Source organism: Oncorhynchus keta, chromosome 26 (genome assembly GCF_023373465.1).
Source record: "Oncorhynchus keta strain PuntledgeMale-10-30-2019 chromosome 26, Oket_V2, whole genome shotgun sequence".
Taxonomy (NCBI): Eukaryota; Metazoa; Chordata; class Actinopteri; order Salmoniformes; family Salmonidae; genus Oncorhynchus; species Oncorhynchus keta.
The window spans coordinates 19372034-19396625 of record NC_068446.1 but is presented as its reverse complement, the minus strand read 5'-3'; the positions used below and the strand labels follow the sequence as shown (position 1 = coordinate 19396625).

Here is a 24592-nt window from a genome sequence, read left to right as displayed (position 1 = left end):
GAGTGGCAACCAATCTGCCCAATTAGCTGTTATGTTTCCATACACCCACTTATATTGATCCTCCAACTTATTTCGCACGCCCACTTTCAGACACTCCACATTACCCACGCTGGATTGATTTGGCGGGGAAAGATGGTCCTCTCTAACCGGGAATTGTCATTTAATTAATGGTTTCATTCGTGTAATGGCATGACTTGGAAGTGGCCAGTATGAAAACAGCAGGTCAGTCCGATTCAGAAAGATCTGTGAGATAACGCCTACAAATAACTATGTGAGACGTACGCAGGTTTATGGTGATTTACTTCAAAACTGTCAATCCAATTCACGAAAGATAGAAAGAGCACAGAGAAGAAAAGAAACATGCCCGCGGTTAATGAATGTATATAAAGAGCATCCCAATTTCCCTGTTTGCCTACTCAACCTAAACATTTCAAGTCATTAGAACTGTGCGCTTGTCACAGTAAACTACAGCCAGGCACTTATTCAAAATATGGATGTATTGTTCGAAAGTAATATTACCATATTAGGTGTTCCAACCCGATACATATTTTAATATACTATAACACATTAGAGAAAACTGTGAGTGATATACATTTTCCAATGCGATGAATAAAGGCGTTTTCTCCTGTGCACGAGCTCAAGATAAAAGCCTGCAGGGGTGATCGAGCCCATCACCCCTGATATGAATTCTCCAGAGATGATGAGCAGACTCCCCCGCCTTGAGCAACTTGCGTCTTTCTGGAATGCTGGCGCGCGTGTCAGCTGTGAGCCAATCCGTGGCCCCAAACGTCACTATGTGGGTCTCATGGTCTGTGTTTAAAACGGAGAAATGCTCTGATGCACCGCATTCTCTAACCCTTTGAGCCTCGAGTTTATTCCTCTGTCATTGGTGACAGCGCGCAATGACGATGCACCGCTAGGGGACAACAGTTTACGCACTGACACCTCCAGGTGGACACCGACTGTGGAGAGCATCTGTACCCTGGTAAGGCGATGGAGAACTCAAGCGTGGTGGTCACTGATGTTCCAACTGCTGGCCTAACAGAATTCCTCAACTTCACCATGAATGACACCATCTCCCGACTCTACGAAGGGTTCACAGATGAGCTCGCCATGACAGAATTACGCGTAACGAACGACCCGGTATCTCTGAAAGTCAACACTCTAAGGACTGCGTTTGCTGCTGGGCTTCGGGCTAAGCTGCCACCGACGGAACCTGCTCACTTGGTGGTTGCTTTTTGGGATTCCCCGCTAAGTCACGGAATCAATGTGTTTGTAGGGATTGTCTTGTGCTTCACCATGCTGGGCCTAGGGTGTACGGTAGATGTGAGTCAGCTTGGGGAACATATCCGCAGACCCATCGGGGTTCTGCTGGCGCTAGTGTGCCAGTTTGTTATCATGCCCCTGGTCGCCTTCCTGCTTGCTTTGGCATTCTCTCTCGACGATGTGGCGGCTATGGCCGTGCTACTGTGTGGCTGCTGTCCAGGAGGAAACCTATCCAACATCATGTCGTTATTAGTGAACGGGGAGATGAATCTGAGGTAACTAAAGGAACGAATACAACTATCTCCCACCTTTCCAAGTGGACTATAACACGCAAATAAAATGATCTCAATTTATAGCCTACTTGGATGAATGGAAACCTAAACCTATATTCATTGATATATTGTCTGATATTGCACTTTATTCACGATGCCCATAACTCGAAGTTTAGGCACACGTAGGCTATTACTTGGATTTTACGCATATTGGTAGAATTTTACGCATGACAATTCAAATGGAATTTTACGCACATTCGTATCTCCAGCATAGCATACTGTTGGGACTTGTGGTCCAGATTTTCAAAAAATATGGATTTGAACACATCTTCATTTATTAAATAGAACATGATGCCATTATTTGAGGATTATTTGAGGACCCATCACTTAATATTCGTCCACCATTCTAAAACGTAACACAAACCAGACACAATGTACTGGTCACTCTGCTTTTGGGGGCTCGAATAAAGTTAATGTGATGGTGTGATTCACTTTTGTCTTTCTCTTTTCAGCATCATCATGACCATTTCCTCCACGGTCCTAGCGCTGGTTCTGATGCCTCTATGTCTGTGGATATATAGCCGCGCCTGGATCAACACCCCGGTGGTCAACCTGATGCCGTTCGGCGCGATCATCCTCACCCTCTGTAGCACTCTCATCCCAATTGGCCTGGGGGTCGTGCTGCGGTACCGTTACAACCGGGCAGCGGACATCGTTTTAAAGGTATACAGGGCAGCCTCAAATAACGGTCCGGTATAGAGGAAGGTTTGGAGATGACTGGTTCATTGTGAGATTGAGAGCGCTTGGCACATACTTTAGACAGACAGTGAAAAGCTGGTTTGTTATATTCCTCTGCCCTTTTCCTTTTTATAGTTTAGTTTAGAAATATGATAGTACACGAAGTTCATCAATAAAACGTATTAGACCTAGGTACTATATAAAGAATACAAATGTAAGATTACCTCAATTACTTCCTGATTCTAAGTGTCACATTAAGAATGACATACAAGACTAAAATAGTACATTTTATGATTAAACAGGGTAGTTTTGCTAGTAAAATAAATCAAAATTTTTGTAAAAGTCAATTGTGGATATTTTGACTTTATAATCACTAGTGTGACATTGTACCCATTGAGTAATTTTTTATGTCTAGCTCTTAGTGCCGAAAAAAGCCTGCCCACATTGCACAGTGACATCAGAGGCAGAGTACTGTCAGGGAGAGCCCCTCTGCCCCTCCCTTTCAAATGAATGTATCTAAAGGCAGCTCAGACGGGAGAGGGAGAGGCACGAGATGTGTGACAGAGTCATAGAACTGGATGATAGATCCACAGAGGGGAAAGGATGCAAGAAACAACATCCATCCAAGTGGACCTCGCTCCCTTGTGGCTTTCCCTTGCTCCTTAATAATACTGGTTCTGTTTGAATATCCTCAAAATGTGTCCATTGTTTCTTCCCTCTCTACCCTTCTAAAACAACCTGGATGTATAGAACGTTGATTCCGTGCTGTTTGTTTCCCCAGTGGTCTCTGTGGTCTCTGCTGGTGACCCTGGTGATGCTGTTCATCATGACGGGGGCCATGTTGGGGCCAAAGCTGCTGGCCACCATCCCTCCGTCTGTCTATGTGGTGGCTGTCCTGATGCCTGCCTGTGGCTACGCTGCAGGCTACGGCCTGGCCACCCTCTTCGATCTCCCGCCCAACATCCGCAGGACCGTGTCCCTGGAGACCGGGTGCCAGAACGTGCAGCTCTGCACAGCCATCCTGAAGATGGCCTTTCCACCACAGCTGATGGGGGGCATGTATATGTTCCCTCTGCTCTACGCCCTCTTCCAGGCCGCCGAGGCCGGCATCATCATCCTGGCCTACCGGATGTACAGGAAAGAGGTTCTACACAAACCGGACACAATCCCACCAGGGGACAACAGAGATATTGGATATAATAGGTTTGAAGACGAGGATATGGGTTTTGACACTTCTTACGGGGCGGTCACCACGAGTGACCCAAATCTCATCATGCTGGAGCCTTGTCCGGACTCTACTCCTGTTTAGTGCGCATGAGACGACGACGGAGTGGCGCATAAAGACATTCAGGTCCGCTCATGACGTCACTATAAAAAAAATCACGCAGGGCAGAAACTCTATGGGTGTGTCTCATGACAGGACAGAAGACTGCAACTATTTCTGAAGTGAGAGAATGACACAAAATATATTTGAAGCAATTCATAAGACCATAAAAACAATTATGAACAGGTTCATAGAAGTAAAAAAAAACATATCTGAGCTTACTTCAACATCTTGTGTATGAATCAAAATGGCTGTGAAAATGGATTTCATAAAATATATTCGTCCACTCTCGCATCACTGATGCAGGACAACAGCGGTTTACCAAATTTATCATCTCACTTGCTTGTAAAGTCAAACATGATCATGAGCTACATAGCTAACATTGTCAATGGTTGTTTTGCATTCAAAGCCAGTATTCAAGTCGAAGGGTACATGTTTTGGTGCCTATAGTTTCAGTTCAAGAATAAAAATCATGCAGTACAATTCTTCAACAAAACTTAACTACTCCATATCACCATATATGTACGGTGACAACCCGTCTGTAAAATATACAATTGTGTATATGTTTATCAATGTATATTAAAATATATATGATATAGGAAAAATAAAATATCTACTGACACTTCTGCATTCTGTAATCTTGCGGAGTTCCGTTATATTTGCGGATTGGTCTTGGAGGCCAATTTAGGAGGACTGCCACACCTGCGTACAATTAATGAAATCATGTCTCGTCAATCTATTTAAATCGGTAAACCAAATAACCCAAGTTGGCTGAGAAAAAATGGCTACATATGTAGACGAGTCGATCGACAGTTATTCCTATTCATCTTACAACCCTTATTCTGGCAGGTATCCCAAACCAAAAGGTGCGGGCTGGAGAAACAATTATTTGGCCAACTATGTGGCTACAGAGGACTATTTTGATAACCACCAGCGCGCGCAACTTAAATCAATCTTGTCTCAAATAAACCCCAACCTTACACCGAGGCTACGGAAAGCAAATACTAAAGATGTCGCTGTGCAGGTCAACCCGAAGAAGGATGTCTCCGTGCAGTGTTCCCTCGGCCCAAGGACTCTCATGACCGGAAAACGAGACGCTTTGCGCAAGAGGAAACAGGAGGCCCAGGCACCCGGTAGCCCTGCGGGTAGTCCAGGCAGCTCGTTGGGAGGCGTGCTCTACCCTCGCACACTGGCCGTCTACTCGCCTGTCGCTTCTAGGAGACTTGCATATTTTCTAGAAGACGACAAAGGGGGACCGAGTGAAGCACAGACCGGTGACCCACCTGAAACCGAGAAGGCCGGGAAAAAGAGTAAAGGCGAAAAGTCTGCAGAGGACAGAACAGAAAAGGCAAAGCACGAAAAGACTGGGCCAGGTAAAAAAACTAGTAAGAAGACTGACCGGTCAGTTACGACCGAGGATGTCAAAGCCGATCAGGATGGATCGGAAGTCAAGACCCGCGTGAGGTTTCAGGTGAGCCCCAAACGCTGACAGTAGTTTAGTCGGCCAGTCTTAAAGACTCAAAATAAACATTTGACATGTGAGTAATTTTAAAGGTGGCTGTGTAGTGGCCGTCTAGACCAAGATGCTCTATGTAATTCGCATTCTGACTAGACTCTATGCCTTCCTAGTTTCTGGAGCAGAAGTATGGGTACTATCACTGCAGAGACTGCAACCTGCGTTGGGAGAGCGCATATGTTTGGTGCGTCCAAGGAACGAGCAAGGTATAGTAAACTGGTCCATTCAATCCCTGGCTTATGACTACTACTGCTACTCTGGTAGTGCCTCTTATCAAGTGCTGTCTCCGTTTCAGGTCTACTTCAAGCAGTTCTGTAGAACGTGCCAGAAGTCCTTCAATCCTTACCGGGTGGAGAACATCACCTGCCAGGTTAAGGATCTAGGCTTCTGTACTATACTGTGCATTGTTAAACTGACAAATAATGACTTGACACTAAACTTGGGTCCTCCACTTAACCATGTCCTCTTGTCTCCACAGACTTGCAACAAGTCACGCTGCGTGTGCGAAGTGACCCCTCGCCACATTGACCCCAAACGCCCCCACAGACAGGATCTGTGTGGCAGGTGTAAGGGCAAGCGGCTCTCCTGTGACCGCACCTTCAGTTTCAAATACATCATCTAGCAGGAACCTGCACATGAACTGTCACATCTAAGTCCTGCAGCCCAGAGAAGCCCCTGTTTAAAGAGGCTCTGGGCTGGAGGAGAATACTTTTGGATTTCATTATTTTCTGTTATGCCTTTATTTTCATTATGATAGTGATTGCAGGAAAACACTTCTGAATGTGAAATAAAGTGGCAATACTCAGCAGTCTACATTCTCTGGCATTTTTCTCTCCCTGTCTAGCATGGCTTGTCAGACGCTAATCACTATGACCTGTTTACTGAGGACGGCCTGACTAGCCAGCCATTGAGTGAGGTTACTGGAGCTTAATGCAGATGTCATTTTGTAGGACTGTCTGGTCTCGTTCTTAGTGTTATTTCCATTAGTCAAACCTGTCTGCAATGGGCCTTTAAATAACAATAGTCTGAAACATTCATATGGTCAAGTTTTTATTTATCCAGAGAGAAGGCTTGGTATGTGAGATGACAAAAGTATATTGGTAATGCATCCCTACAATTTTCCAGGAAAATCTGTTAACTAAAATCAGCATTCAAATGCAACCGACAAGTTCTGTGAGGAATGAGTACAGTGATCGTTTACAATGTGCCATGACAAATTTCCTGCAACACTGACATCAAGCAGTGCCTTTTCAGAAGCATAAGCAGAGCCTTAATGGCAGTTTCCCCTCAAAACACAGGGCTGTGGTGCAGCTGTGTGCAGCCAACATGGATGAACACAGGGCCGTGGTACACCATCTGTGCAGCCAACATGGATAAACACAGGCCTCAGTTTCCCCTCATGTCTTTTTAGAGGAGCCTGTTCCAGGGCCAACATGGAGATCACAGTGGAGAGAAGGAATGCATAGGACTGGGCTTGGTTGGGCTGTGGCAGTCCAACAGGAAGCAGAATCTATGCTAGCCAGCGTCTTTAACCAGTTCCAATTTACTCTGACCCACAATCTCCACCAGGCAGGCCAATCATTGGGAAATGTTAAAGTTCGTGTGACAGGATTATAATAGTGGAGTAGGTCATTAGTGACTCAATATCAGCTATCTTTCTCACATCAGATTCATACATCCTATTCGGATTAACAGTGCAACAAAAGTACAAGGGGAAAACTGCTTTTACATTTTCTAAAATATATACAGAGTAAAATAAGTTAGATGTTTACATAATGAGTTGTAGCCAGTCTGCACTTCTGTGCAATTATATGCATTTGTGTATACAAGAATATATACCACACAGCCTAAAGTCTCTACAGGCAGCTACTTATTTGGTTACAGAGTGAGTTTCATTAGAAGACCTGCTGAAGATGATGCTAGTCTCCAACGCAGGTGAATAAACAGATCAATTTATCTTTTTCCAGTCCCTAAGGGAAGGGGGACATAGCTCCCCTAGGATTACAATGACATGTTAAATACCCTAACATTTACAACCTAGGATGTTAGCTCTAATAAAAAATAGTACATTTCTCAAAAAATATTATTGCAGTGCTTCTCTCTTTCAAGCATGCTTTTGAAAACTTTTTTTTCTCCTTTGTTTTTGTGTTTGTTTATGAATCTTGACAAGGACTGCCCTGTCCTCTCACAAAGCCATCCGGTTTCCTTCCGGACCGACTCCCAAGGCGCCCATGCTCCAACTCCTCTGCTACAAGAACACCACATCTCCCTGACCGAACCTCAAACCCCAACCAGTCTCCTGACTGGGGCTGAGGAGGCAACTGGCCAATATGGGAGACCCATCAGGTAATTTCCGCCAAAACGCTTCCAGTTTAGCATCATCATCCCCATTGTCTCCTTCCTACTTCTCGCTCCTGGGCCAGTCTTCACCAGTCACATAATACCCCAACTTATTGCAGCTGAATTTGGCAAGGTGGCTTATTCTGGGAAAACAGATACGAGCTTTTAAAGTATTTTATATATGTAATATATATTAATATGAGTCACAGCTATTCCCACACATCCTTTAGCCCTTATTAGGTGGAGTCTCTTCTGTCCTCCCCAAACACACGTCACTGTCTCCCCAGCCTCCAGAGCAGATGGAAGCTGTGAGTGGTACAGGAGAGGTCTACTGCAGTCCAGTCTAGACTAGTCCAGTCTTTGGGCCTGAAGGCTCACAGTCCAGTGCTGACCACTGTGGTCTGGGGGGACTGGCAGGTTTGGGCCTGGCTCAGAGCCTCTCTGATCTGCAGGTTGAGCTCCATGAGGCGCCCGCTGGCCTGGGACAGGTCCCTGCTGGGCCCCACCACGGCCAGGCAGCCTGTCTGGCCCAGCGTCTGGTGACGGAAGTAGATGTGCAGGAGTGTCTGGACCGCGTCGTCTGACTCGTTCCCAAAGATGTCGTTAGGCCACAGAGACCTAGTGGAGGAGAGGGAGGAGGAAGAGAGCATCAGGACAGGAGACTAGACGCATGCCTGTGTAGTCTATACATAGAGAAATAGGTGTAGGGTAGAAAAGATGTAGTCCTTTGTTTCTTTACCTGAAGGTTTTGACCTGTGTGAGGGCAGAGCCGAAGTCTCTGGCTCTCAGGGTCTCAATCAGTGATTGGATGGCTGTCTCCGTACTGGTCTGGGAGGCATCCGACACGCCCACATCCTCCTGTCCATCAACCCCCGACTCCACCTGCTTCAAACAGCTCTCAAGGATGGCCAGCTCTTCTGACATGTTGGTCACCTTGGAGACACGCAAAAAAAGGTCAGATAACCACAGAGATAATCTCACGTGTATTTGGGCACGTGCAAGACTTGTCTAGAAAGTCAATGAAGCAATGCAATTAGTGTTGATGTGATTAATTGAAATATCTGACCTCATCTCTCCATGTGAGAAATGATTCACTCTCATTCAGGGGATTTAATGAGATTTATCTCCAGTAAAAAGCCATAAGACAGCAGGGCTAGACAGCGGCAGAACCACTAGATAGGGACTGAGAGAGTGCCTGACTGTCACTATGTCTGAGTGCTTGTATGTCTGGTCGAGAAAATTGTGTGCGAGCGTGTGAGAGAAATAGCATATACGTGGAGGTATCTTGGAGAATGTTTATATCTTTTCTCCGGGGCACATTTGTACATTGTCATCTACAAAAGCGGCTCATGACTTTACAGATCGACTTTTGCAGTTACAGTATCTTTCATTCCAAAAAGCATAAGCTTGCCCTGAAAGACTGGACTGAATGGCAGGCACACACAATCCAGTCTCATCCCCTTCATCTACACTGATTGGAGTGGATTTACAAAGTGACATCAATAAGAGATCATAGCTTTAACTTGAATTTACCTAGTCAGTCTGTCATGGAAAGAGCAGGTGTTCCTAATGTTTTGTGCACTCAGTGTATATACACAGGAAGCAAGTAAGTTTAATTGAGCGTGTGCGTTGTCACTGCTTGTTTTCCTTTCAGGGAAGATGTGGGAAAATGCAGGGGGCCTCAATGTCTCAAGCTTTCCTGAAACCAACCTGAAGTACAACTAAAGAGCTCATTGGGGAAGGGAAATCAACGAACACACCCTCTCTGTGTTGACCTAGCACACACAATGGTGCGTGTGACGTGAAACACTCCAAGTGTGCTTGAGTGGGTGACGAGCAAGGTTTCTTTTTGGCATGTAAATAAATGACAACTAACCCCTATTAACAGCCTAGAACTGTATTCATGCTGCCCTTATGTACCACCCACACGGAGTGTCCCACCACACAGGCCCTGTTGAGTAAAAGTGTTTGGGGGGCAAACGCCTTGCTCTGTCTCACCTCTGCCTCTCTCTTGATGGTGTCCACATGACTGATGAGTTTGCAGTAGGCCTGGAAGAGCAGCAGCAGCTGGAAGTGCAGTTTGTAGAGCCTGCGACACAGCTCCAGCTCCTACAGAGAGAGAGCAGACAGTAACACACCAGCCACACCAGGTCATAATGGTCACATGATCAGACGGACGGATATCCTGGGTTAGAGACTAACGGGGGAGGAGATGAAAGGGTTAACAAGGCACGGAGCGACGTCCCTACAGCAGGGGTCTCCAACCTTTTCTACCATGAGTTACTTAAAAAAAAACATTTAAACGTTGCAAGCTACTTATTTTGAGCTTTCAAATAGGCACTTTCTCCCCCCGCAGCTCTTCCCCGAGTCCTTAGTGTACAAGAAAAAGTAGTGCTCGGTGTTCTGTCAATACACCTTTGGAGTATAAACAACTCCACGACGGGCCCTATAAAATCTGTGATTTCTTTCCCAAATTATTTTTTGGGGGGGTCTGGAAGAAAAACAAACAAAAAGTGTAATTCCCCTTTACTTGCGCACCTGGCCCTTTACTTGCGCACCTGGCCCTTTACTTGCGCACCTGGCCCTTTACTTGCGCACCTGGTGTGATTTCTAATGTGCCAGTCTAGTGATGGTTCTGTACTGCTGCTGCTCATTTCATGACAATGTTTGCAAATAACAGATACAAATGATATACAGTACTTCCTGATATACTTATGCCAGACAAGCCTACTTTGCAGATAACATTTCATTGAGACATTTTTGGGGGAAGTATTTGTCAACCCACGAGACTTGCCACATCAACTAGCTAAACGCGGAGTGATAGACAACTCCCGTCACCACAAAGAAAGGGGCGATATTGCTGGAACTTAATTGGCAGATAGAGTTAGGTTAGCCAATAGCAGCTAACCAGGGGTGGGACAATGTCAATGTTGCGTTGGTTAGATATTAGCTGGGAGCTTGCGGTGTCTGATACTAGTGAGATTTGATTATGACAGTTTGCGGCAGGACGCGTGGAAATCGCATGTATCAAAAGTATGTGGACACCTGCTCGTTGAACAGCTCATTCCAAAATCTTGGACATTCATATGGAGTTGGTCCCCCCCCTTTGCTCCAATAACAGCCTCCACTCTTATGGGAAGGGTTTCCACTAGATGTTGGAACATTGCTGCGGGGACTTGCTTCCATTCAGCCACAAGAGTATTAGTGAGGACGGGCACTGATGTTGGGAGATTAGGTCTGGCTCGCAGTCTGTATTCCAATTCATCCCAAACGTGTTAGATGGGGTTGAGGTCAAGGCTCTGTGTAGGCCAGACAAGTTCTTCCACACCAGTCTAGACAAGCCATTCCTGTATGGTCCTCGCTTTGTGCACAGGGGCATTGTCATGCTGTTGCCACATTATTATTATTATATTACATAAAGTTGGAAGCACAGAATCATCTAGAATGTCACTGTGTGCTGCAGCTTTAAATTTCCCTTCACTGGAACTAAGGGGCCTGAACCATGAAAAACAGCCCCAGACCATTATTCCTCCTCCACCAAACTTAACAGATGGCATTATGCATTTGGGGAGGTTCCATTCTCCTGGCATCTGCCAAACCTCGATTTTTCAGTTGGCCTGCCAGATGGTAAAGCTTGATTCATCACTCCAGAGAACGCGTTTCCACTGCTCCAGAGTCCAATTGCGGTGAGCTTTACACAACTCCAGCCAACGCTTGGCATTGCACATGGCGATCTTAGTCTTGTGTGTGGCTGCTCGGCCATGGAAACCCATTTCATGAAGCTCCCGACGAACCGTTATTGTGCTGCCGTTGCTTCTAGAGGCAGTTTGCAACTGAGTACCCACAATTATTATATATATATTTTTACACACTACGCGCTTCAGCACTCCCCTTCTGTGAGCTTGCGTGGCCTACCATTTTGCAGCTGAGCCGTTGTTGCTCCTAGACGCTTACACTTCACAATAACAGCAGTTCACAGGGGCAGCTCTAGCAGGGCAGAAATTTGACGAACTGACTTGTTGGAAAGGTGGCATTCTATGACGGTGCCACGTTGAAAGTCACTGAGCTCGTCAGTAAGGCCATTCTACTGCCAATGTTTGTGTATGGAGATTGCATGCCAATGTGCCTGATGTTATACACCTGTCAACAACGGAAGTGACTGAAATAGCCAAATCAACTCATTTGAAGGGATGTCCACATACTTTTGCATATACAGTGTACTTTCAGAATTGTTTGGTGAGCTACTCATCGGTGGGCTGTAATCGACTTGTTGGAGACCCCTGCCCTAAAGAGAACCGACGAGGCCTAGGTTACAGTCTAGCCCTATTAACTAGCTACTAACCAATCAGAGGTCGGCATCATTATTAGCCATGGAGGACTGGGTTATACAAAGACCATCACCACCGGTCTGTCACGACCCCTATGGATAAGGTCCGTCCAACCACAGAGCTAAACCGACCAAATATGTTACTGGAATGATCAAAACATTCTCTCTAATGCAGGAAACATGGAAGATAATGGGAATTTGAACAGATATGGAAATGGTGCAATAAGCATGCAAAATGAAGGTAGACTAAACATGGCTTCACAGCTCTCTTCCCCTCCCCGTAACCCAGGGAAACATCCCCCTCTCAAATCAGGCAGACAACTACCACAATCATGATTTCATTTGCGCAATTTTACATCTGCTGTGTAAATCAGTAGGGATGAGGGAGGGGTTAAGACATTGACAAGATTATTCAGCCAAGGCGAAGCCAAAAGTAGAGCATATATCTGCATACATGCCAATGATGAGAAACAGTAGGCTTGGGGAAATTATTTAGATATATGAGAGAGAGGTGGAGTCAGAGTGGGAGGGCCCAGGCCTTGGTTGGTTGACGACTGCGGCAGGTACCCGCGGAGAGGGATGAGATGGTCAGTATGTAGTCCGGACATCATGATTATATTGGAGTCTAGAATACTTAGAGAACCACTTACTGCTAGTTTTTCCATTTGCTAAGCAAGAGGGTGAGCAGGTCACGAAAACAAACAAACAAAACAGGAAGAGAGAAAGACCAAGAATTAGTGAGCCTTCACATCGCAACCCTGATACAGTGACCTGACAGACGAGGAGGGGAGGGGTAACAACCCCTCCATCATAACGCCCATTCCCAGGTCAGGGGGAGGCTTAGTCCCAACAGTGGTTCTCAGATAACACAGCACACATTAGCTGGTCTAGGATCAGTGTGTTCAAGTCAAAGCAGTGTATAAATACAGAGATGGAAAACAGAGAGCAGGATATAGACAGAGAGAGCCAAGAGGGGGAGAAGAGAGAGCCAAGAGGGAGAGAAGAGAGAGCCAAGAGGGAGAGAAGAGAGAGCCAAGAGGGAGAGAAGAGAGCCAAGAGGGAGAGAAGAGAGCGCCAAGAGGGAGAGAAGAGAGCGCCAAGAGGGAGAGAAGAGAGCGCCAATAAGGGAGAGAAGAGAGAGCCAAGAGGGAGAGAAGAGAGAGCCAAGAGGGGGAGAAGAGAGAGCCAAGAGGGGGAGAAGAGAGAGCCAAGAGGGAGAGAAGAGAGAGCCAAGAGGGGGAGAAGAGAGAGCCAAGAGGGGGAGAAGAGAGAGCCAAGAGGGAGAGAAGAGAGAGCCAAGAGGGAGAGAAGAGAGAGCCAAGAGTGGGAGAAGAGAGAGCCAAGAGTGGGAGAAAAGAGAGCCAAGAGGGGGAGAAGAGAGAGCCAAGAGGGAGAGAAGAGAGAGCCAAGAGTGGGAGAAGAGAGAGCCAAGAGGGGAGAAAGAGAGCCAAGAGGGGGAGAAGAGAGAGCCAAGAGGGGGAGAAGAGAGAGCCAAGAGGGGGAGAAGAGAGAGCCAAGAGGGGGAGAAGAGAGAGCCAAGAGGGGGAGAAGAGAGAGCCAAGAGGGGGAGAAGAGAGAGCCAAGAGGGGGAGAAGAGAGAGCCAAGAGGGGGAGAAGAGAGAGCCAAGAGGGGGAGAAGAGAGAGCCAAGAGGGGGAGAAGAGAGAGCCAAGAGGGGGAGAAGAGAGCAGCGAATGAGTATGTGCCTCTCTGCTGATGAGAGTACAACAGAGCTTTAGTCTGTAATAGCTCATTTTTCACAGCCAATCATGTCCTCTGACCTGAAAGGGGGAGGGCAAGCAAAGAGGCAATAAATCTATAACCTCCAGCAGCAGTGTCAGAGTACTAAACATTATCAGGGGACAGGAGGAGACCACACGGTGGAGGTTCTCAGCTGTCCTCAGATCAGCTACATCTACCATGATGAGCTGAAGTAATACTGGCTTCAGGACCAGTGGACAGTTCAGTAGTGATTATATCACTGAGCTTGTGGGATGTTAAAATATGGTGTTGAGGACGAGGGGAGATTAATTAGCTTTGACGCGTAAAGATTTTCTCTGAAACATATTTTTGTTCTCAAACAGGCGTGTTATCATGCGTAACGACTGTTTGACTGTGTTAGAAAAGGCACTCTTCCAGAAAGACGAAAAGTTGCTGTGTTTAGGTGTGTGTGGGTTAGTCATACCTGGGCTTGAGTGTTGGGTTGTTGGTTGCCGTCTTTGTCACGAAACGTCTTCCTGCAGTTCTCCAGCCACTGTGTGAATGGGATGAGGGAGGGAGAGAATACGTCATGAAATTGTCTTTTTTCTTTCGACGAGTGTGTGTTTGTGCAGGGGTCAGGTGGGGGGTAGATTTAATAAGAGTGCTGTACTTAGCGAATTAAAGAGGGTTGGTTCCAGTGCAGGGGGGTGGAGACCAATCCTCCAGGAACTGCACCAGTCTCATTCAATTAGCGCCCCTGCATCCTGGAGCCCTCTCTCTCAATCTCATCTGTCCTCTTTACCCCCCTCCATCTCTCCTTCCTCCCTCCCTCCCTCCTGTCCAACCCACTAACTGATTTAGGAGCGCCAGAGAATATTTTTAGCCCGTCAGCAGAGGATGTCGCTAGCAATGGGAACGCTAACGGACGCCAAATCCACTCATATCCTCCTGTGATTCAATGGCTGACCTGACGACAAGCGACAGCCGACATTTATCTCCTTATGACTCAGCTCATTGTCTCGGTTCTGTTCCCTCAGCCTCTTCCTCCCCGAGCTGGGCTGGAGGTGAAATGAGGCGTAATCGGACAGCTCATTGAGCCTTCAGGTTTTCCTCACTATAAAAGTGAAGTGCCACTCGGTGTTCTGGTGCAGGGCCGGTCTGCAGACAGATATGTGCTATGATAATTAGCCATAGAATAAGGATGTGTGATTGCGTGGTCTGAGGGTTTAGGAAACTAGAGGTCAGAGTACTGTAGCTAGGGACGAGTGTGTAACGGTTAGATGTACATGGTGATGAACGGGGAGAGCTCACCTCCTCAGCCGCCTCTCTCTTGCCGTTGTAGGTGTCCAGGTGCTCCTGCAACTCCAGCACACTAAACTTCAGAGTCTCCAGCAGTCCACATGACACCAACTACGACACAGACCAGACGCGTTAACCAACTGCAGGACACAACCAACTACACAATACAACATCACATGAGTGTGTCAACTCCCTGCAGTATAGGCCAAGTGCATTTGCACTGCGTAACAAGTACGTCTGATTATACAACTGCTACAGTTAGCTTCGTCATGGTTCCCAACCAGAGAAATGATGCAACATAACTTCACATTAAGGAAGTGGTCATCTCTGGGTTAGCAGGCGCAGACTCACCGTCTCAGCGTCCAGCAGCACCGTGGGGCACTGGGAGTGAGAGGTCATGACCTCTAGGGAGCTGAGGAACTGGTTCCCCATTCGCTGCAGCCGCTCTCCTAGGAAACGCACTGACGAGTGGGTGATCTCGCCAAACTTCCTCTGCGTGCTCTGCAGACACCAAGACAATAACACATTCAACAGAGCGAACACACACGAATATATACAAAACATACAACTAAACATATTCCACGCTTTCACCTTAAATAGCCGGGAGAACACGTGGAAGGTGTACACAGCAGAGGACCCATCCGTGTCCGACAACATCTGGTTGACATGGCAACGCCAGGCGTCCTCCTCGTCGTCATAGGCAACGGGCTGGAAAGCTGCCAGGATGGCGGAGAGGAATGGTGAGGGGGGCGGAGAGGCCTGGACCTCTGAGAAACCATCTTGATCACCCTCATCCTGACTGAGAACAGACAAACACACAGGGTCTGTCTTAGTGCCACTGACACACACACAGGATTCACCCAATTCTGAATGCACAAACACATACACCCTCGCTCTGACTGCAACCAAAACAACCTCACACTTCCGTCTCTCGCCTCCTCCCCTCTCCCTCTGCAGAGGTTTCTGCTGCAGTGTTTCTTTTGCAGAGCTCTACTACAGAGCAAAGAGAATACATGGCTCTCCTACCATCTTAACACAACCACACACACACGGATACTCACAGGCCTGTGGGACCGAACAGCCTGACGAAGCAGACAGAGTAGAAGTATCTAATGCCTGCGCTGCCGAGCGCTGTGGAGGACACAGACTTCGTCCTCATCCTCACCTTAACTCCCTCTCTCTCTGCAGCACAGTAACACAGTCTCCCACTCTCTCTCTCTGCAGCACAGTAACACTGAGTCTCTCTGCTAGCTGCACTAGCCTGCCTAGCACACGGCACCGTACCACACAGGAATGCAGAGCTCTATCTGAGCCCAGCATCTGACACACACACACACACACACACACACACACACACACACACACACACACACACACACCAAGGCCCCAATCTCACAGCAGGCAGCGCAACACCTCCTGCCGAGTTAAGCTTTCTTGTTGGCGCACAAACACACACAGCAGAGCCCCTCTGTTTTCCGGGGGAGGATCATTAGGAGCACTGCCATTCCCTTTAGCGATCAATCAAACTGCCTGGGTTTTGGAAATGGGGGAAATTAATTCAAGTACTTGTGTACTGAATGAGCAAGCAAGAAGTGTATACGTGGTTTCTACATCTCTGGTAGTTGAATAGAGTTGGTATGTGGCTGTACTGTGATCAGTGTCCTCTAGACGAAGTTGGTCCACCTTGATGAGCGTGTGTATATTAAAAGGAAAGAGAGGAGCCAGAGCTGGCCCACCTTCAGAGAGATGCCCGCCTCTCCAGCCCAGCCCCACTACCAGCCCTGCCCGCGTGGGAGAAGAGCCAGAGATGAGCTCACCAATTACAGCAGCTCGTAAGACCAGGGAAATCGCAGAGGTGCCAGGCAGCCCCGACACGACACACTCAGCCGCCCACTCGATCAATTACTTGGGCAAACACAGAACGCACATACAATACTTGCTGTCATGATACGAAGACCCACCACACACACACACACAAAACAGGTTGGGAGCAACACATGGTCAGCTGCAGAGCAGTGCCCCTGGAGCAGGTTAAGGGGTTAAGTGCCTTGCTCAAGGGCACGTCAGCAGTATGTGGCACCTGAGATATTGATGCCAGCAATACTCTGGTTGTTGACTCACTCCCCCCAGATTCCACTTCGCCGCATGCGAGTCTGAACTGAAAACAGGTATGCAAATGTAAAACAGGATGACAATCTCGAGACGGGATCAATGATACCTGCCAACAATATACACCTGACGACAAACAGATATCTGACTAGAGGCCACAACCACCGCACATATGGCCACTCATACAGGTCCTCTGATACTGGTCAGTAAAGTCAGTAGACTTACCTGGACATGTCGGAGAAGTCAGCCTCCTCCTCCTCACAGCGGTCGTCAAGCTCCTTCAGTGCCAGCGTCACGTCCTCCTCACACACAGAGCCACAGGGGCTGTCTAGGATGGGGGGCAGAGGCATGGCTGTGAGGGGGTCCCTCTCTTCACAGAGGGACCCCGGCGGGGTGTCTATGGCCGGTGGGAGAGGGGGGGCCGGGTCCAGGTCGTAGTGGGAGTCGGTGAGGTCACACAGCTCAGGGGGCAGAGGGGGGGCGCTGCTGCCAAACCCCGTATCCGTGCTCACGCTGCTGCTCAGCTCATCTGCCGCCGTCATACTCACCCCGTCCTAAACAGCCAGTGGGAGGAGCTCAGGAGGTCAGATATACACACACACACACACTACATTATACAAAGATACATTCTCTCTCTCTCTCTCGAGACCTTACAGAACCGGTTGGTTGGCATGACAGCCCTTCTAAAAGTCTCCCTAAGAGTTACTTCAGTGTTTGACAACTGTTTTTTTTTGCTTATTGTACCATCAACTGAATTTTGCTCTGCCTGGAGTACCCCCGAAGTACCCCCTCACTTCCCCAGTGAGTTTATGGTCTGGTGGGTCTTCTCAAGAATCCCCCTGTGTCTTGGCCATGTACCCCCAGGGCTCCCAGTAACCCTGGGTAGGAACCACTGATCTACTTAACCTTTATCTATGCCTGACAAAAACATTACTGGCTTAATCTCATTTTATAACATTCAAGAAAATAGAGGTCACGGTCAGCATAATTCAAGAGATTGATGTTCACTTTAAAAAGCTCATACTGTAACTTGGTGTCTCTCTAGAAAAAGGGACACGCTAAAGAAATAGGGCCAATAATCTAGTGTTGCACTCATGTCAGGGGTGTCACTTAAAAAAAATAAAAAATGGGGAAGACGGGCTCATGGTAATGGCTGGAACGGAATAAATGGAATGGTCTCCCACAAAACACCTGGTTTCCTTGTGTCTGATACAATTCCCTCCATTCATTATTATGAGCCGTCCTCCCCTGCCCTATGCATTCTAACCCATACGGATGGATCATAAACTACCGATTTATGGCTCACACTAAATGACTATCTACAGAAGACCATGAAAAGTGACATTTGAACACAATGCCACATTGTTACCCGACTGACAATGACAAACTGCTCTGCGGTGGCAGTTACCTGCATTAAACCACAGTGTGCGTCAGTAGACAGGAAACACTACAAGTCAACTGTGTTCATGGAAGACACGTCCACGGAACGGGGGTCTAGAACATGTAATTGAAATGGACGTGTTCTGTCTGTGCCTCGTTTCCCCCCATTTAAGGGTCTAAGGAGCAGAGAGGAGAAGGTGGCAGGCTGCCAGAGCGTCCCTGAGGCACGATGGCTTCATTACAGAAAGCTTTTAGGAGTCGGTGGCCGTCTGGGCCGTCGTGGAGGGGATGAGCAAGAGAATCGATGGTTTTATCTGGGGCTCATTACACTAAGAGCTGGGCCTATCATGAGGAGATGTCCTTGAGCTGATGGGTACGGGCAGGGACAGTGGGGCGGGGACAGTAGGGGCTCACAGGGAATCTTTATTCGCATTATTGGGGGGTTCTCTCTGACTGAAAGCCCACGTTGAAAATCCCACCTCTCAGTTTCACTCGAACAATCCGCAGATGTACATCCTGTGTCAGTGTGTATGAGATGGTCAATTCAGAATGGGGTCGTCGGGGACAAACAAGAGCGGCGTACTATCAACACAAAACCTAAACATTATGTGGAAGAGGTGTAGTAGTGGCAGAGATAAAAATGGACTAATGGAAGCTGTTAGTGACTATGGGTTCCCTACCGGTGTTCCCTGGTGAACTGTCCTCACTGGTTATATCTAACGCATGTCTGTGTCGTGTCACAATGCTCTCTAGCGTAACCGGCTGAACTAGCTCATACTCACATATGGGTCTGCCCCGCTGGTGTCCAATGCGCAGCACGTATTTAACGCGGGGTTTCGTTTTGAATGTTCAGGTTCCAAATTGAGAGGTGAACCGTTTCGGCTAGCCTGAGGTGAGCATTGACGATGATCTCGCCCCCCCAATTTACACAAGCAAGAACCACAAACCAGCTAAATCAGAGAAAGCAAGAGCCAGCCCACCACAACACCCACAAGCCCCGAGCAGCGCGACAAGCAGAGAGAAAGAGATGAGACGGAGGGAGATGTGAACAAAGAGAGCACCCCTTACGGCCCTGTCCAGAGAACAGGCAGGACAAGAGCCAGCCCACTGCACCCCAGGTACAGCACTCTCCTTAGAGGCAGGCGGAGAGAGGAGTGAAAAAAACATGACTGACAGAGAGCCCAGCAGAGGTAGAAAGTGGTTAAAAGAAGAAGATAAGGCGCTAGAAAGAACCGGAGCACCCAGATTTATTTCTCCCGATTGGTCGCACCTCAGGCAGCTGACTGCTGTTTGAGTCAGAGCGAGGCATCTCCAGTGCAGTGCTGTCCTGGCGGGGCAGCAGGGCCGTGGTCTCCTCTGTCAAGGCACTGCTGGACGACTCCTGCGATTGCTGCAGAGAGTCCACGTGGTTGGACGTGGCATCGTCCGTAGCCGAGTCACTGTTCATCTGGAGTGAGAGACGGACGCAAAGAACGGTTAAACTTTTCCATTTGGAATTAGATAGTAAATAAATCAAACCTCCAAACTCTATATATTATCTGGTCTCCTCTGCTCCGAGTCTCCAGGATATCTGCTAGTATACTGTTACGTTTCTATTGTTCAACATGCAAGTTTCTTTTTTTTGCATACAAGAGTTAGACGTTTACCAATAAAGAAAAATCTGCTATGTTCCAGGCATCCTTACAAAACATTCTTGTTATTCGAAAAACGATATATTCTTACATTACTCCGTCTGCAAATGACATGCTGCATGCTCATGGTAGCATTGTTTAAAAGTTACTACAGAGCCGTGTTTGGGCCCCAAGGGCCACTAGAGGGTCAGTCTCACAGTGCACTATCAAGCGCAAAGGACGACTAAGAAGACAGCACAGACTGAAGAGCAGCTCCAGGAATAACAACATAGTCGATAACACCCTGGGAAGATATATATATTTTTTATAGCAAAGCAAAGAGACGTTAGAGAAAGGCAGCCAGAGGTTTGGGGGTTAAAATGATATTGGGTTCATGCTCACAAAGGAACATGCTGCTCATGTTCTGCCAGGTGTAACTTGACTACATACGTTTTTGACATGGCATGCTATGGACTCGAGTTTCACTTCATTGTCACTAATCTCCCAGTTAGTTCATTGATTCCCATATGTTATGTTCGTGACCTTTAACATATCAGAAAGCTGGACTGATTCTTAGAAGTACAGTGTTTGGGTCTCTACTTACCTAAAAACAAACTTCTGGGGGAAGGGGGGTACTGGTTTGTGGGTAAAATTAGGGTAGAGCATCTAGGATTGGGGTGAAGGAGGGTAGAGAGGGAAATAGTGACTGTTACCAGCGGAAGCAAGCATCTAGCCCCAGGGCAAACTGGGTAAGGTAGCAGCTCTGCAATAGCTCTGCTCAGCGGACACACACACACCATGCCAACGGGCTGTGTGAGGAGCATGGGGGCGGGAGGGGGGCGGGAGGGGGACGGGGGCACCCTGGTGGCGGGTGAGACTTACGAGGCCAGAGCGGATGAGAATCTGGCTAGCGCTCAGTACCTCCTCCTCAGATGACTCGTCCGTGTCCTCCTGGTTGGTGAGGTTTAGGCTGGGCGTGCTCCCGGTGTACTGGCACTCCTGCAGGGACGGCGTGTCCCCGTCTCCCTCCCCCTTGTCCATGCTGTCCAGGGAGCGCCGGCGCACGCCCCAGTTAAAGTTGTCCATGCTCTCCCCCTACAGGAAACAGCAGTCAGATACCAGTAGAACTAACTGAAGTGTGAGATATCTGTCGAAGATGCGGATGGATGACAACAGCACAAGTACACAAGAAACCAGAAGTACGTCACTAACATGCCACATCTAAAAGAGCTGTGTTTGCAGTAATGGGAAGGGGAGGAAACAACGCCTTTTCTCCAAGGCTTTGACCCTAATCACTTCGGACATAGAGCTGAAAAACTTTAAAGACAAACTAAACAAAAGCACAAGAGGAGGTAAAATCAGGACAAAGTGCAGACGACATCAATCATGAAACACAAAGTATTTGTGGCATGCTTCATTGGCTGTCTGTTTCTACACTGACAAAACAGGTGCTTCTACAGGGTGACAATCACATGGACTGACAGAGGGCCACCAGGGCACTGAGGAGAGCCGCTCTTGCTGGCCCAAAACTTACCTGCAACTCCTTGTGGCGGGAAAGGAGGAAAGGTAACAAAGTGAGTTAGGAGGAGTAGGCAGTAGGGACAGTTAGAGGACAACATGGAAGAAAAGTCATACCGAGACACACACACACGGATGTACTTGAGTGCACGAGTCCACAATCACACATACTGAATAAAACCATTTATTGTCACCCATCAACGACATGATCTAATATGATGCAACAGCAGAGAGACTATTGCAAATGATTATATACAAGACAGGTGTGTGTGTGTGTACAGATGACTTATCCTAGTGTACAGTAAATCACCCCTCACCTCAGCATCTTCCAGCTCCACGTCCAGGAAATCAAAGTCCTTGAAGACTCCAAACTGCTGCTCACTTCCTGCATCCTCTCCCTGCAGGTCCTCCTCCCTCACCACCTCCTCCACCGTGGGGATCAGACTGGTCTGCTGGTCACCTGAGTCCAGGTCCTCGTTGGATGAGAACACCACCTAAACACAGACACAGAGAGTACAGTTATGGTAAACACGTTCAAATTAAAGCACGTGGAGGGATAGGATATGTTTTGTTGAAGTTGATCACTAGTCCTGCTCGCTCACAGTTTGACATGCCAGGTGTCTTACAGAAGGATTCTTGGGAACGCCAGACTCAGGACCACACAGAGAGAGAACGTTCATGAGCTTCTCTCTGGTTCTCCTCTGAAATAAGACAACATAAACCAAAAAATGCATGAGACATTCCAACGTTACACACATCAAACCACATCGTAACATTTCCCGTGGCTGAAAGTACCTGAGAGAGTTGGGGCCTCTTCCAGCTGACAGGCACCAGGCCGTTGGAGTTGGATCCAGAGGAAGTGGAGGACGTGCTCCGGGTCACAGCGATGACTTGCGGTTTCCCATTCCGCCCTGCAGCTGTGCGCTGGTCCCCGTACTTATGCCCTATGATGGGTGTCTGGGGGTCAAAGGTTAAACCAGTCAATCTCGATTACACAGGTCTGATTATTTTCTGATAAATAGTAGGGGATGAAGGTAAAAGACGAGTGAGAGAAACATGGAAAGAGTGAAAAAAACAATCAGAGAAGGACGAAAAGATAACAAGGACCTAGCTCAGGACAGATGTCTGAGAAAGGTACTTCTTTGTATTGACATTTTAGCAGCATATACAGTTTCATACAAAAACATGTTACAACATAACACACAAAGCACAACAGTTTAAAAACGTCCATTTACACATTGAGCAGGCAAGACCTCACCTCTGAGATGTCAAAGTGGAAGTCCAGCGTCTTGCCAGGCAGCTCCTTAGAGGAGTTGTTGAAGATGCGAGTGAAGGCGATCTCTGGGGATCCAGAGGACTCGGTGCTGTAGGAGCGCTGCACCTCGTCTGGCACCACCAGGCTGGCCGACCGAGACACCACCAGCTTCAGGATGTTCTGGGCCTCCTTCCAGTACGGGCTCTGGGGAACGCACAGGAACAGAGGTGGTGTTGGTTAGATTGTCAATAGGAGAGAATTTTAAAATGGTTTTAGGAGGACACCTCAGTTATAGGGAAAGTTAAGAAATATATTGTCTTTCAGTGCTCCTATGATACTGTATGACATTTTCTAATTCAAGTTCTCATGTCACGTACACAAGTACAGTGAAATGCCTTTCATGAAAGCTTGAAACCCAACAACGCAGTAATCAATATAGTACTAACAAAGTAGAACAAAAGCATGACAAATAAAAAGAAGAACACGCAAAAGTAAGAAGCTATATAGTGGGTCAGTTCCAATACCATATTTACAATGTGTAGGGATACTGGAGTGAAAGAGGTGGATATGTATAGGGGTAAGGTGACCAGGCATCAGGATGTATGATAAACAGAGTAGCAGCAGCGTAAATGATGATTGCATGTGAGTAAGTGTGTGTGTGTGTGCGTGTGTAGAGTCAGTATAAATGTGTGGGCATGTTATGCGCGAGTGCATAGAGTCCTGTGAGTTTACATAGAAACAGTGCCAAAATCACATAGAAGTGTCAACTAGTCCACATAGCCATTCTGTTAGATATTTAGCAGTCTTATGGCTTGGGGATAGAAGCTGTTCAGGAGCCTGTTGGTGCCTGACTTGATGCACTGGTACTGCTTGCCGTGCGGAAGCAGAGAGAACAATCTATGGCTTTGGAGGCTGGAGTCTAACGATGACCAAGCAGCCGTGGGTGAACAGGGAGTACAGGAGGGAAATAAGCACACACCCCTGTGGGGCCCCTGTGTTGAGGGTCAGCATATTTGATCCTACTCGGACCAGGCTGACAACCCTTACAAGCAACCTTGAAAGAACTCGGTCTGAATTAACAGTCTTTATTCAAACATACTAACAAAAGAATCCACTTGTACAAAAGCACACACTGCTGTGGAGGTCGGTGAGTGGAGAATTGTCCTGAGGCTGGGTGGGGGAGGGTAGGAGTGGTCGTCAGGCCAGTTGCAGCTCTGACTGAAGAGCAGATCAAGCCCAGGGGTCAGGGCTGGTAAAAGGCTCTTCTATAAAGAGCCTTGGCTGGCTGACTATGTCCAAATGGCCTGAGATCCATGACCTGCTTTAAATCTTCAAGTGTGTCACTCTGTAGAGAGGGAGTCATTCTGGCTTTCTCCCTCACATATTCACTCTCTTACACACCAAAGGCTGTATCTGCTGAAATGAAAGAGCCACGTGACACATACAGTACATTGCGTCAGGCAGCTCTATTCCTGTATCAGCCAATTCCCGTTCATTCTCCTCAAACCTCTCAGAGATGAGGCCTAAACAGTGTCAGAGTGTTGAGCTGAAACCTAAAGGGCGAAACCAGGTCTCACCTGAACATATTTTCCAATGATCTTCATGATCTCCAGGTTGAACTGTTTGACGGGTGCAGCCGACAGGTCAATGTGACTCAGCAGGCTGTAGATGATCTGCAGCAGGGATTGCTGCATGCTGGGTAGGCCTTTCTCCAGCAACTGGGGATGAGAGGGGAAGGGTAAGGAACAGGCTAACAGCAGCTATCATGGGTTAGATGTTGGACATCTGATTACCAGCTGACCAACAATCAACTGCTGACTTGCCATAATAAAAAAAACACAAGCTCCTGTAAACGGAGGTTAACCAGTGGGTTTAATGTAGACGGATTACGTAATAAGTTGCCAGCTTTGATTCTCCTACTTCTATGAAAGCCTGGTG

The 24592-nt window shown here is 47.6% G+C and overlaps 3 protein-coding genes across 21 annotated transcripts in view; 2 read left to right on the top strand and 1 right to left on the bottom strand.

Moving 5' to 3' along the window:
• The first annotated feature begins 825 nt into the window (after positions 1–825).
• On the top strand, positions 826–4222 carry LOC118359046 (sodium/bile acid cotransporter 4-like). The gene is made up of 3 exons (XM_035737242.2): positions 826–1541; positions 2051–2261; positions 3058–4222. Exons 1-3 carry the CDS (start codon positions 994–996, stop codon positions 3583–3585), a joined length of 1287 nt encoding a protein of 428 aa, XP_035593135.1. The 5' UTR covers positions 826–993; the 3' UTR covers positions 3586–4222.
• Positions 4223–4355: 133 nt separating this feature from the next.
• Positions 4356–5924, top strand: LOC118359047 (zygote arrest protein 1-like). The gene is made up of 4 exons (XM_035737243.2): positions 4356–5071; positions 5230–5322; positions 5412–5486; positions 5595–5924. Exons 1-4 carry the CDS (start codon positions 4382–4384, stop codon positions 5736–5738), a joined length of 1002 nt encoding a protein of 333 aa, XP_035593136.1. The 5' UTR covers positions 4356–4381; the 3' UTR covers positions 5739–5924.
• A 229-nt stretch (positions 5925–6153) lies between these two features.
• LOC118359044 (protein furry homolog-like) overlaps positions 6154–24592 on the bottom strand; it is a 94965-nt gene continuing 76526 nt past the window's right edge. For 10 of the 19 annotated variants that reach the window (XM_035737239.2, XM_035737238.2, XM_035737240.2 and 7 more), the window contains 17 exons: positions 24232–24372; positions 22658–22858; positions 22195–22356; positions 22002–22100; positions 21717–21893; positions 20764–20976; positions 19542–19718; positions 17117–17445; positions 16863–16940; positions 15374–15581; positions 15134–15283; positions 14795–14893; positions 13968–14036; positions 12434–12451; positions 9455–9565; positions 8196–8389; positions 6154–8074 (listed from right to left, as the gene is read on the bottom strand). In XM_035737239.2, coding sequence (XP_035593132.1) covers positions 7831–8074; positions 8196–8389; positions 9455–9565; positions 12434–12451; positions 13968–14036; positions 14795–14893; positions 15134–15283; positions 15374–15581; positions 16863–16940; positions 17117–17445; positions 19542–19718; positions 20764–20976; positions 21717–21893; positions 22002–22100; positions 22195–22356; positions 22658–22858; positions 24232–24372 — 2670 coding nt within the window. In that variant the 3' untranslated portion in view covers positions 6154–7830. The remainder of the gene's footprint in view (positions 8075–8195; positions 8390–9454; positions 9566–12433; positions 12452–13967; positions 14037–14794; positions 14894–15133; positions 15284–15373; positions 15582–16862; positions 16941–17116; positions 17446–19541; positions 19719–20763; positions 20977–21716; positions 21894–22001; positions 22101–22194; positions 22357–22657; positions 22859–24231; positions 24373–24592) is intronic. The other 9 variants (XM_035737227.2, XM_035737228.2, XM_035737233.1 and 6 more) reach the window with 6 other exon arrangements.